Here is a 12441-nt window from a genome sequence, read left to right as displayed (position 1 = left end):
CAGGAATCCGCGGGCTCTGGGGTGGGTGGGCACGTTGGAAGTGATGGGGACCCCACTGCTCAGTCGGTTTGGACAGAGAAATAACTCCTGTGTGTGTTTTTCCAGAGGGAAACAGGTGGTCTCCTATCAGTTTGAGGCCTGGGTTTAGAGCTGGTAAAGTCTGTGGGCATCTTGCAGAAGTTTGTGTAGGCCAGGAAAACTGGGATGAGAGGATGAGGAACCTCATCCTCTGAGGAACAGGAACCTCTCCAGCTGACATCAACCCCTGCTGTTACCTTTCTAGTGAATCCCTGGGGTTTTTCACAAAGAACAAACTCATTGTGTGGCCTGGGAATGAATCTGGGACATCTGTGCTGGGTTAGTGAGTTGAGTGTTACTTTCTGCCCTGAGTTGCAGTTGAAATGGGCTGTTGGGGTCTGATAGCCAGCTCCCACTGCCTAGATCGGGGAGGTTTTGCTAGGCCTGGCTCTTGGTAAGCTGTGCCCAGAGTCAGAGTTGGCTCTTCTCTGCTTGGAATCATTTTCTGATTGAATAGTGTACTATTTCTGTCGTGGGGACCTCTGGGGATCTAGGCACGAATGCAGAATTAATGATTTATATATATTTTGACTTTATTTGAGTTAAAACTGTCAAGGGGGAGTTGCAAAGCCAAGAGAGACTAAGGGCCAAAGAAGATCTGTACAGGCTCTGGGTGCAAGGAGGGTGTCCATCCTTAGGTGTTTTCTTGGGGTGAACACAACCCTGCTGAAGAGGGCGCAGATGTTGATTTTGGAGGCAGCTGCCTGGGGGTTGGAGGCCTTTTGTTGCCTTGCAGCTCTTTGATGTGACTCTGGTGCTGGAGGTTCCTGCCAGCAGCAGGGATCCTGTGAATGAGCTCTCAGCCCTTTCAGACAAGCGCAGCTGGAGGAGTCTCAGTGGCCTGTGGCTCTGGTTTTGAATTAACCCAACAGCCTTTGCCTGCAGCAGAACCACCTCCTGTTGGCACAGTCTCCCTGGTGGGAAGTGACCAAGGGACAACAGCACCTTTCCCCAGAGTTTCTGTAGGTGAAAGGGGCCATCTCACTGCGAGTGAGGGCCACGAGAGGATCCCGTGTGTCACCCCTGTGTGTTAAGGTTTTCCTGCCTGGTCTGAGTAACTCAGGTGCTGTGCCAGCTGCCAGTTCAGGCTGGGATGTTTCATTTCTTCTGCTTTGGTTGCCACAAAACCAGGTGTATATTGATGCAGCTTTTTCCCTAAAATGCAGAAGCCTCTTGTGTGCTGCTGGTGCCCCAATCCGGACCCCTCTGAGGAGGATTCACTGGCAGTATAATCTTTACTGACTCTTGCAGGGACTTTCCTCACCCTTAGGGTTCATGGGCCGCTGCTGCTGCAGGTCAGTCCTAAAAAGTTTATTTTTGTTCTCCTTTCTGGGGTAAGATCAATTCCTGTATCTTTAGTTTAGGCCTTCTGACAGTGCAGAACAAATGGCCAAACCTTATGGCAATCTGTTATATCACCCTGGCTGGGAAGTCTCTGCTGCTGTGTTGGAATCTCGGTAAGAAACTAGACCTGTCAGACCCCAGAGGAGCAGGGTTTAGTGAGGTGGAGGAAGGGCAAAATCTGCCTAGGGCTGATGATCCTGATTTACACAACTACCCCGTACCTGGGGCAGTTGTTTGCGTGGCTTATTTTATATTTAACCTCGTCTTTCCAATCTCACATCTCATAACTCCTGTTGTTCAGAGCACCAGCTTAGAACCAGCTTGGATTTCTGCACCCATTTCTACCTGTGGTGCTTCTGGTGGTCTGAACCCCCCGGTTCCAGGAGCAGGTGACTGGATGGCAGATGAGCAGATGATTTCCCTTGTAGCAGCTACACAGCAGGATGCACTAAAAACCGTGTCAGGCAGCCCAGAGGATGCTGTTGATGCAAACCTCTTTCTCCTTTCCTTCCCCTGCTTTCTGCAATGCCCAGGGGGTTGTGCTCTCAGGATAAGGCTTTAGTTTCACCTGCTTTCCTCTTAGCCCTTGTGTGGTGTGATCAGACAGTCCCACTGTGCTGCTGTCACCTCTCTGCCTTCCATCACTCTTTGGAATGCCAAGTCTTGCCCTGATGCCACCAACAAGCCTGGGATTTGTTTGGCTGGATCTGTGGAGTGTGATATGTAGAATTGTTCAGTCCTGTAATGGTAAAACCCTCCTGTTGGCCATGTTTGGAGTGTTCCTGTGCCAAAATCAGTCAGTGCTCTGAGGTTCCACGTGGCTTTCTCTCCGTGCCAGGAAATGCTCCATGAGCTGTCAGGGGGGAACAGTGAGCGGTGCCAGGGGAGAAAGGGCAGTTGAAACATCTCTGAAGAGATCTGAAGGTGCTGGAAAGCAGTCAGGAAGTGTGCCCTGGTCATGCATCCCTCCCAAATCACCACCTGAGCTTAGGAATACTTGCCTTAAAGCCCTTGCTCTCAGGAGAGGGTAATGGGTGTTGAATTTACTACTTAAAGCCCCAGTCCTTATCCTTTCCCAGCATGTCTGTGCAGGGGGTTTTATACTTGAGTTCTGTTTTAGCAAAGAAGCATTTAGTTTGGAAAGACTGAAGCTACGCTCTGTAATCAACAAAACTTAAAGCAACTCATTGTTTCCCTTAAAGATTTTTGTTTGGGGTCTAAGTCTGACTTTGTGTCGAAGGTTGCAGCCAGAGTTGTAAATGCTCAGCAGTGCTGGGAGCTGGAGTGCAGCTTTTGGGGAGTTTGACCAGAAGAAGACACCTCCATACTCCTTTTAAAGATGCTTTTCTCTGGCCTGGCAGGCAGTAGCAGTGATTCAGGAGCTTTGTTTTGCTGTATTTATTTTTTCCTTTTGCTGGCAGTTACTGACCAAACCTGGTTGCTGGATAGTCCAGTGCTGATGTTTAACAAACCTTGTAGGATGTTTCAGTGAAAAATCACCTCAGATTTCTCAACCAGATAAAGAGGGAGGACTCTTCTGGCAATGCTTGAGGAGTATTTGCAGGGAAGAGGGAATAACAGTCAGTGTGGATGTGCTGGGGAGAACATCTGTGTGCAGTGCTTTATTCAAAGCAGATGGATGGCAGGGGGAGAAGGGGGGTGTTTAACCCTTGGTTCCAAGCCAGCCTTCTCCCCCTCAGCTGCTCTAATTTGGCTGCGTTTTCTGATGCTTAAAATGCTGACTCCTCCTTTTTCTTTCCTTCTTGTAAGGCTCATCCTTGGTGGGGAGCTCCACTTCCAAAGGGTTTTGTTAGCAAACGCTTATGTGGTTTTTTTTCTGAACTGTGTGAGCAGTGTGTCTTATCTCGCTGTTGTATCTGAGCATTTGACACTGATTGAAGATAAAGACATGAAAAATTGTGTGTTCCCTCGAGAGAACATGCTGTTAATGCCTCTGTACAGATGAGGAGTGGGAACACAGGGCTGCTCTGCCGAAGCAGAGATCTGAACCCAGGGTTTTACACGTTTTAAGTCTGTGTTGAAACATTCAGGCAGTTTGCTAGGTTTTTGTTAATGCATGATTAAGTGTGAGTATTGAGGGAAAGGCAGTGTTTCTGCTGATTTTATTTATTTTTTCAACTGTCCCAGGTGTTTGTTTCAGTTGCCTGATTCAAGGTACCATATAATATTTGAAGGGAAAGGGATCATCTCAGCAGCCTGGAGGAACCTTGGCTGTTCCAGCCCCTGTTCAGGGGTACCCAACACCTTCTGAGAAGGGGCACCTAAAGTGTGAGCATTTTGGAACGAGACCCTCAGGGACAGGGGGAGTGCAAGCAAAGGCCTAGAGATGTGTTTGAATTTCATACAGTACAGAAGTGTGTGTGCTGTCATGTGTTTGCCTCCTCTCTGTCCCGTGGACAGCCCTTTGCACAGCTGGGGACAGTTGGATTTGCTGTCCCCCGTTCAGATGCCAGAGCAGGGGCACAGCAGCACAAGGACACTGAGCACCAGAGATGCCAGGCCACTGTTCTTGTCCTGGTAGTCCTGGCAGAGGCAGAAGTGTGCTTGCAGGAGGAGAAGGGAGGGGTGGCAGAATGGAAGGCAGTGTTACAACTGTGCTTCCATCATTTGACTTCTATTTTAGGGGCTGTGGCAGAGGCTCGATGCCTGTTTGCTTTGCTGTCGTGTTACGCCTTCATGTCAGATGTGTCTGAGATGTCTTCAGGCACTGAAAACCTTGGCTTGTGGAAAAAAAACCCGGAATATTTTTTGTGTCTGAGAGACTCTGTGTCTGTCTGTCTGTGACGCTTGTAGGTTGAAAACATCCTGCTGCACGACCGTGGCCACTATGTCCTGTGTGACTTCGGGAGTGCCACCAACAAATTCCAGAACCCCCAGACGGAGGGGGTGAACGCGGTCGAGGAGGAGATCAAAAAGTAAGTGTGCTTTGCCTTTTCAGCTCGGGCCTAGTTTGTGTTTGAAGGATAATTTTGTCTTGTGCTGGGATTAATTCTGCTCAGGCCTGCTGCAGCAGCTTGGCCGTGCTGCATGGCAGTGTGTGCTGCAGGTAAATGAGTGCCCGGGGGAAGGTGGAACAGTAAATTGAGTTTGATGTAATTGCTTTGGAGCTGAAGGACTGAGTGTGTAATGCAGAGGAGCTGCCCCACCTTGCAGGCAGTGACCTGTTCTGTTCTGTGTGGGGTCACTCTGTCTCTGTCCTTCATCTCTCTTGGTTCCTTTGAGCTGCCAGGCAGGGATGACACAATCCCTGTCCTTCCTCACAAACCCGTGCAATGACTCAGGGCCCCATCTCGGCTCTGCATGGGAAGTGTCAAGCCCTGGAAGGGGTTTAATCCAGCTCCTTCTCCTGTCCCATCCACAGCCAGCTGTCCTGGCAGCATCTGGTGCTCCTGGGTGCTTCTGCAAAGGGGACTTCCCTTGCAGTTCAGCAGGACCTGGATCAGGGATGGAGCACACTCCTGGTCCTTGGTCTTGCTTTAGTTTTAACAACATCACTGCTGCCAACTTGCCATCTCTGTCAGTACAACATCCTGGCTGGTTAGAGATGTGTGCAGAGCCTCCTTTTTGTTAGAATGCAGCTACACCTGCTTGGATTTCCTAGATTTGTTTGTTTGGAGTCATCAGAGCTCTCCTAATCCAGTGTTGCAGTCCCTTTGGAATGCCCTGTTTGTACCCTTAAGCCTACAAAACCTCTGCCTTTAGTGATGCTTTCCTGTGATCAAGGTAAGCAGCAGGCAAAGTGCCACAGCAGAAATTACAGACTTGCTGATAGGAAATCTCATCAGGAGAGTCTCTTAAACTCTGGTGCAGTTTCCAGCTCTCCTGTTTGTGGGGATCTGATCAAATGAGGCAGATTCCAGCTCTGGTTTGAGGTACACAATGGCCCTTCCCTTGCTTACAGTGGCTCTGAGCAGGAGTCCTGGTGTGAAATCTGTTTTTTAGGAGCCACATATTCAGTTACAATCTGTGATACAGTTGGCCACAGCCCTGCAGTGAGGACACTGCAGAGGACAGTTGATTACTGACCTTGTTAATACTTTGCATCCTTGAATATTTCTGTTGTAGTTCATAAAATGACTGTGCATTTTTGTGAGTGAATTCCTTGTTTTAGAATGGATTGTGGTTACTGTTTTGGCTTTCCAGGGCAGTTTGCAGGGGTGTTTTACTGTTAGAGGTAGAGGTAGTGTTTGAGGTATGTAGCACATGATGCTGTTAAAGATTTTTTTAAATAGATATCTTTAGTATCTTTTTCCCTAAAATGAATAGGGAAAGAGAGAATTTGGATGTATTTGGAACTGTGACACAGTGAAAATGCTTCTGATACCCCTTTTGAGCTCCCTGATGGATGTTTCTCTGCAGGTACACTACGTTATCCTACAGAGCACCAGAGATGGTCAACCTGTACAGTGGCAAACTCATCACCACAAAAGCAGACATATGGGTACGTATGGAAACCACTGACACCCCCAGCCAGGCTGCAGCTGCTTCACTGCCATGAGGGCAGGAAACTGGGCTAACCTGCTTTCCTGAAGAGCCTGGGCATTTCTGAGTGAAGAGTTCCTCTGCTGATGTGTCTGAGTTCCTGCTGAGCAGGGGGGCTGCTGGATGAGATGTGTGTGCTCCTCTCGTGTGGTTTGAATTTATGTATGAAGCTCCAGGATTGAACAGGGCAAACCTGATTTCATATCTGAAGAGTTAAAGCAGAAAATTTGGAATATTTTAGTTTCTCGTGCCTGGGTTGGGTTGTAGGCATGTGAGATAGAGGTTACTGTTCAGAACTGAATAGAAACCCGAGCAAATGGACCTGCTCCCCACAGCAGGAGTGGGTGATCCTGTGTAACACAGGGCTGGGTTGGCAAACTGGCCAAAGGCCAAACTCCTGCACTGCTATTCCTGCTGATCAGGGCAATCCTGCCGTGCTCTTCATGGCGAGAGCAGAATCCAGCTGGAGTGGAATCCATTCCTGGCTAACCTGATCCAGGGTGGAAGGCTTCCCTTCGGGTGGGACAGTGGTGGAAAAGAGTCTGTGCTGTTTGGAGCGTAGAGGCAGTTCAGCAGATGTGTCTGGAAGTGTTTAAAGCGGTAACTGGGAGCGTGTTTGTGTGGTTTCTGGAGCCCTGAGCTAGGAAGTAACACAGCAGAAGCAGAAAAAGGGTTTTGATGTACAATAGCTGTGCATGTACAAGAGGGAAAATTGCTGGTGTGACACCTGCTGGGAAGAGTCCCCTGCTCTCAGGGAGCTCAGCTGGAGTTGGGAGCAGCAGCTCCTGTGGGAGCACATTTCAGCAGGGATCTGTGGGATCAGGCACAGCACTGGGTGGGAGTGGAGAGGGAAGGTCCAGCTGTGACAGGACAGTCCGGGCCTCAGAGGCAGCCTGAGGAGAGCCAGGATTTGCACTCCTTCCTCTGATAATGGGAAAGGTGGAGATCCAGGGGCTCTGCTCTTCCTGGCATGGTAGGAATTCTGTTCCTGTGACCCTTGGAGTGTCCAGACCAGTGTGTGTGTTGGTGGGCATAGGGAGCCTCAGCTTCCAGCCCTGTTCCAGTGCTTGTCCTGCTGAAAACCTCCCTTCCCTTCAAACCTGCTGAGGTGATTGTAAACCAGAGAGCAGTTTAATTGAGAAACCCTGTGACAGAGGAGATGAGCTGATGATGACTAGTTTAGGATTAGGAAATGTTTCCTATTCTCCCCTCTGAGGTGGTGGGAGTGTTTCATAATTAGCCCTTTGTGCAGAAATTGTGTTTTCTTTTGCAATAGGTGGTGGTTCTTGCTGCCAAAAGCAGCACGGCAGTGGAGGGAAGGGTGGTACAGCCTGGCAGGCTGCAGAATGAGCTGTATTTCCCTGGCATTTATTTAGAACAGCTGAAAGGTTGTTTGAACTTAAGCTTGGAAACAGTTTGGGCTTCTCTTTGTCAGAATAAATGTATTAATGATGATGGTTGCCATTTATTTGTGCTGTTCCTTTGCTTTTTCCTCTCAGTGTGTGGCAGAAAGAGGCTTTGCCTGCTCAGTGACATGAAGGGCTGTGCTCTGCGGAGCCTGCGGGGCTGATGATACACAGTCCCCCAGAGCAGTGTCTCCCTAACAGGGGAGAGCCGAGCTCTCCATGGGTGTGTCCTGCCCTGTACCCGTGTTCCAGGTCCATCCCAGGGGTGCTGGGTGCAGGCCTGACATCACACAGGACTTGGATACCCAGGCTGGAGCCCCCTCCCTGTCTGTGCCGTGGTGTTTGAGCTGTGCTTGGCTGTTTGCTCAGTCCCTGCTCTGTTCTCTCTCCCCAGGCCCTTGGCTGTTTGCTGTACAAGCTGTGCTACTTCACCCTGCCCTTTGGGGAGAGCCAGGTGGCCATTTGTGACGGCACCTTCACCATCCCGGACAACTCGCGGCACTCGCAGGACATGCACTGCCTCATCCGTGAGTGGCTGACAGGGACAGGCAGCTCCCAGGGGCCAAAACCCAGCACAGCTGTTCTGTTCTCGTGTTCCCTGCTCCCACAGGAAAACCAGCACTTCTCCCCTCCTTTTAGGAGACTTGCTTGCCCAGGGGTTGGTTAAAGTGATCTTTTAGAAGCTTAGGAGATCACTCTTGGAGGGCCAGCTGTGACAAAGGGGTTTCTGTTTGGCCAGGCTGGGGTGAGCTCTGGGGAAGGGCAGGAACACAGACAACCGTTTGGTTTGAGTCCTACAGGAACTTGCACAATAAGCCTATTTATGCAGAAACGTATTTCTCCAGTAATAAATCTGTTTGGATAAGGAACTGAAAAGAACCACAGTGACTTAGACTAGTGATAAGAATTCATCTTCTGTGAACTGGGAAGCAGAACTGAAATGATTTATAAATAACCCACTGACTAGAGTGAATGTGTAATTAAGTGTACAATGCACTACTCTTGGCAAAGCTGGGGCAGCTCTCTTGTTTCCAGCACAGCATTTGATTTTTTCTCTTCCTAGCCACAATCTTGACTCATGCAGAGTTGGATGTGTTTGCAGAGCAGCCTGGTATTTTCTTTGCTCATGTGGGGTATCTGTGCAGTGGTGTCTGTGGCTGCCTTGTCCTCCTGCCCCCCTGACACACCGGGGCTGGATCAAGCTCTTCTCCCGTGGGTTTACTGGGAAGTACAAAGTCAAACCCAGTTGCTATTCCCTGAGCAGGCAGCATTTCCCCTCCTTGCCCTGGAGGCAGATTGGTCATAGCTGTGTTGGAAAACGTGTCCTGGTCCATCCTGGCTGTCTGTCCTGCCCCGTTCCCAGCTGAGCCCACGAGCAGCTCAGCCCTGCTGAGCCCTGACCTGACCAGGTGCTCTGAAGGAGGCAGAGCACCCTGTTAGCCCTGCTCGTACCAAATGTACAATCACAGAATGGTTTGGGTTGGAAGGGACCTTAAAACCATCCAGTCCCACCCCCTGCCACAGGCAGGGACACCTTCCACTGTCCCAGGTTGCTCCAGGCCCTGTCCAGCCTGGCCTTGGGCACTCCCAGGGATGGGGCAGCCACAGCTCCTCTGGGATCCTGTGCCAGGGCCTCCCCACCCCAATCCCGAGAAATTCCTTCATTCTGTGCAGTCTGAGGAGCTGCCACAGCTGGCTCATGTGCATCTGTCTGCTCTGTTTCTGATGTCACATCTCTGCCTCTTCCAGGGTATATGCTTGAGCCAGACCCTGATAAGAGACCTGACATTTATCAGGTCTCCTACTTTGCATTCAAACTGGCAAAGAAGGAGTGCCCAGTGCAGAACGTCCAGGTGAGCAGAGGGGGGACTGAGGGAGGCCTCTGTGGGAGGAGACTGGGGGGCAGCTGCTCAATGCTGAACATTTTGCTGTATTCTGTAGGTTATTCCCCAGTTCTGCAATTAGGAGAGTAGTTTTTTTTGTGTTTGTAATTATCAGTGCTGTTTGATTTAGATTTTTGGGAGGATGAGGGCAGGAATCAGGGTTTTTCATATGTTACTTATTCCTGTTTGTCCCTGATTTACCTCCTCACCCAGTCACCAAGTGGGAGGCCAACCAAGAGATCTTGTGCATGTGAACATGGAAAATTAGGCCATGCTTGGGAAACCAATTTGATTTCTAGGCACACTCGTCACAGCGTGTGTAGTTTGGGTGCAGTTGGGTTTAAACACAGCAGTTTGGGGTCTGTTGGCTGGCTGGGACTTGTATTTCAATTGCATCAGTCCTTGCACAGCCATCTGCCCCTTCTCAGTGTGTTCTTAGAGGCTCAACTGAAAAATAGAGTTGACAGTTATTTTCTTACGGTGTTGTGGACACCTGTGACAGACATTTTATTTTGTTGTTTCCAGGTAAATAGAAACCTGCTTTTTTCTCCCCATGTTCAGGTGGTTATTTATGGTCTTTATGAATAAGAGATGGTTTTGGTACTATTTTGCCTGTGTTTTATAGCAGGCTTTCTTTTAAAAATGCCCAGGTTGTGCTATGAACCTTTGTGTTCGTGTTCCCTGTGTAGTAAATGGTCAAAAAGATGAACCTTTTCTTTTCCCCCTTGTAAAGACTCTCCCAATCTACTGTCTTCCCATGACATGAACTTTGAGGAGTTTGTCGTGTGTCCAGCATGAGGAAAAATTGCTTTGGGGATCCCCCAATCTCCCTGTTTTATTATGATGCTTTTGCAAATTATTTCTGACACTGTTTTCTGCCCTCACAATACCAAATTGGGTGTTTTTTGGGATCTGCAGAACTCTCCAATCCCTGCTAAACTCCCAGACCCGGTTAAAGCAAGTGAAGCTGCTGCAAAGAAGAGTCAGCCCAAGGCCAGGTACCCCCTGCTTTGTGCTCCCCTCTGTGTTGTGCCTGTCGTGTCTCTCTGTTGATCAGCAGGGGTGTGTTTGCTGCTCCCCTGGGGACAAACACCACGGTCCTGAGAGCAGGAACGACCCCGGGCTCTCTGATCTGAGGGCAGCAGATGCAGATATGGGGGGGTTTGTCTGCAGGGGGTGGGATACGGGGGATGTTCAGCAGGACTCAGCAGCTCTCTGTGCCCCAGGCACTGCTCCACAGCAGCTCCTGGAGCTCCTGCACCTGGATGGATCCAGCATGCCATCCTTCCAGAGGCACGGGAATACCTGAGAGCAGAGTCAGGGCAGAGACTGCAGCGGGCCTGGAATGGCCCCAGAGAACACAGATCTGCTGAGAGACTCAGCAGGGACTGTGGCTGAGTCTGACCCTCGACAGACCATAACCTGAGCCAGGAGTTACTGCACGAAATGACTGGGATTTCTGCAAGAGTCCTGTGATTCCTTTGGGGGAAAACACAAAAGCCCAATTGCTTCCATCTGAAGTGCTCAGTTAGTGGGGAAACCACTGTACTCTGTGGGTTTTATCCTCTCCTGCTGCTGCTTGCTCTGCTTGTGGTTCTGTGATTGAGACTTGTAAATTGTGTTGGACAAAGCTCGGGTGTGGTGTTGGTGCAGAGTGAGCAGTGCACAGTGGGCACTCCAAACCCAGCTGCTCTCCTCAGGCTCTGAAATGGGATGTCTCCTGTCTGCCAGTCCCAGCATGGTGTGTTTGGGTTCATAACTGAGTGCAGTTACTCTCACTTTGGTCAGGTCAGTTAGGTGTCAGGAACAATCTCCTGTCATAGCCACTGTATCCACAGAAGGGCAGAGGCTGCTTCTCTCTCCTGCTCTGCATTTTTGGAGCTCAGTAAACTCAGAGGAGTCCAATGACCCCATTCTGGGGTAAACGTACCAAAGTTAAGGTGCATCTAAAGATGGCAATTTAGACAACCCTGCCCAAAGGTACCAGCTGCTCCTGAGCTGATTTGTGTCCTTCATCTGCTCCCTCAGAACTCCGAGTGGATTTAACAATATGTTGTATCAAATATTTGAATGAACTGAGTGGTTTTGACAAGTCCCAGCTGTCCAACAGGAGAAGATGCCACAGCTGGCAGAGAAGTCAGAGCGCCAGTGTTGGGTTAATTGTTGTGAGTGCATCCGGGAGGTTTTGCTGTGCGTGGTGTGTCCAGATGCCCACGAGTGTTTCCCCTTTCCTGGGCACACCCAGCTGGAGTGTGGAGGAGTGTTTAACCTGGTGTGTATTCCATGCACTGGCTGTGCTCTCAGTGCTCTCCTTTTCTTCCTTCCAGGCTCACAGATCCCATCCCCACGACAGAAACATCCATAGCCCCCCGGCAGAGACCTAAAGCAGGGCAGACCCAGCCCAACCCTGGGATCCTGCCCATCCAGCCAGCCCTGACACCCAGGAAGAGACCCACGGCCCCAGCAGCCCTTCAGCCCCAAGGTGAGGCCGCTCTCTCCCCCTGTGCTTCCTGTGGACCCTGTGCCCCCCAGGGCTGTGCTGCACCTCGATCTAACACCCTTTTGGGTTTTCTGTCCCAGCTGCAGGCCCGGCTGCCCTGGGCAGTGCCCAGCCTTCGCTCCCTGCCAGCACCCCCCAGCCCAAAGCAGCCCCCCAGCAGCCCCCGGCCCAGCCCCAGGCCAAGGCAGCGCCGGCCCCGGCCCCGCAGGCACAACCCCAGGTCCCCTCAACACAGCCCCAGGCCACCCCTCAGCATCAGCAGCAGCTTTTCCTGAAGCAGCAGCTCCTGCAGCAGCAGCAGCAGCAGCAACAAGCTGCCTACTACCAGCAGCAGCAGCAGATGATGCAGGCGCAGCAGGTGGGTGAGCGCGGCCGGCCCGGTGTGTGCCTGCGGCGTCTGCAGGGCTGAGTCCTTGTATTTATGGCATTTTACAGAGGTATATTATGTTGGGGGGGAATAGGGGCAGGTTTTAGGCATTTTCGAGTGCCCCAGTTCTCCAGTAAGATTTGCTCTCTACAGCTCCCTGAAAGGAGGTTGCAGTGAGGTGGGTGTTGGTCTCCTCTGCCGCGTCTCAAGTGAAAGGACAAGAGGAAACAGCCTCAAGTTGTGCCAGGGGAGGTTCAGATTAGATATTAGAAGAAAGGTTTTTCACTGAATGAGTAGTCAGGTCGTGGAATGTGTTCACAGTTGGACTGAATGATCTTGAAGGTCTCTTCCAGACTTGAT

At 50.6% G+C, this 12441-nt stretch overlaps 1 protein-coding gene across 12 annotated transcripts in view; it reads left to right on the top strand.

The window, feature by feature from the left end:
- The window catches only part of AAK1 (AP2 associated kinase 1), an 83708-nt gene that overhangs the window by 31875 nt on the left and 39392 nt on the right, over positions 1 to 12441 (top strand). For all 12 annotated transcript variants that reach the window (XM_051812044.1, XM_051812046.1, XM_051812055.1 and 9 more), the window contains exons 6-12: positions 4237 to 4358; positions 5803 to 5884; positions 7726 to 7858; positions 9081 to 9184; positions 10133 to 10212; positions 11542 to 11696; positions 11795 to 12072. In XM_051812044.1, the coding sequence (XP_051668004.1) occupies positions 4237 to 4358; positions 5803 to 5884; positions 7726 to 7858; positions 9081 to 9184; positions 10133 to 10212; positions 11542 to 11696; positions 11795 to 12072 (954 nt within the window). The remainder of the gene's footprint in view (positions 1 to 4236; positions 4359 to 5802; positions 5885 to 7725; positions 7859 to 9080; positions 9185 to 10132; positions 10213 to 11541; positions 11697 to 11794; positions 12073 to 12441) is intronic.

The sequence above is a fragment of the Manacus candei genome, unplaced genomic scaffold, assembly GCF_025592945.1.
Source record: "Manacus candei isolate 608988 ecotype Guabito, Panama unplaced genomic scaffold, ASM2559294v1 h1tg000084l, whole genome shotgun sequence".
Classification (NCBI taxonomy): domain Eukaryota; kingdom Metazoa; phylum Chordata; class Aves; order Passeriformes; family Pipridae; genus Manacus; species Manacus candei.
The sequence above is the reverse complement of the archived record's forward strand: the minus strand, read 5'-3'. Positions and strand labels throughout refer to the sequence as shown.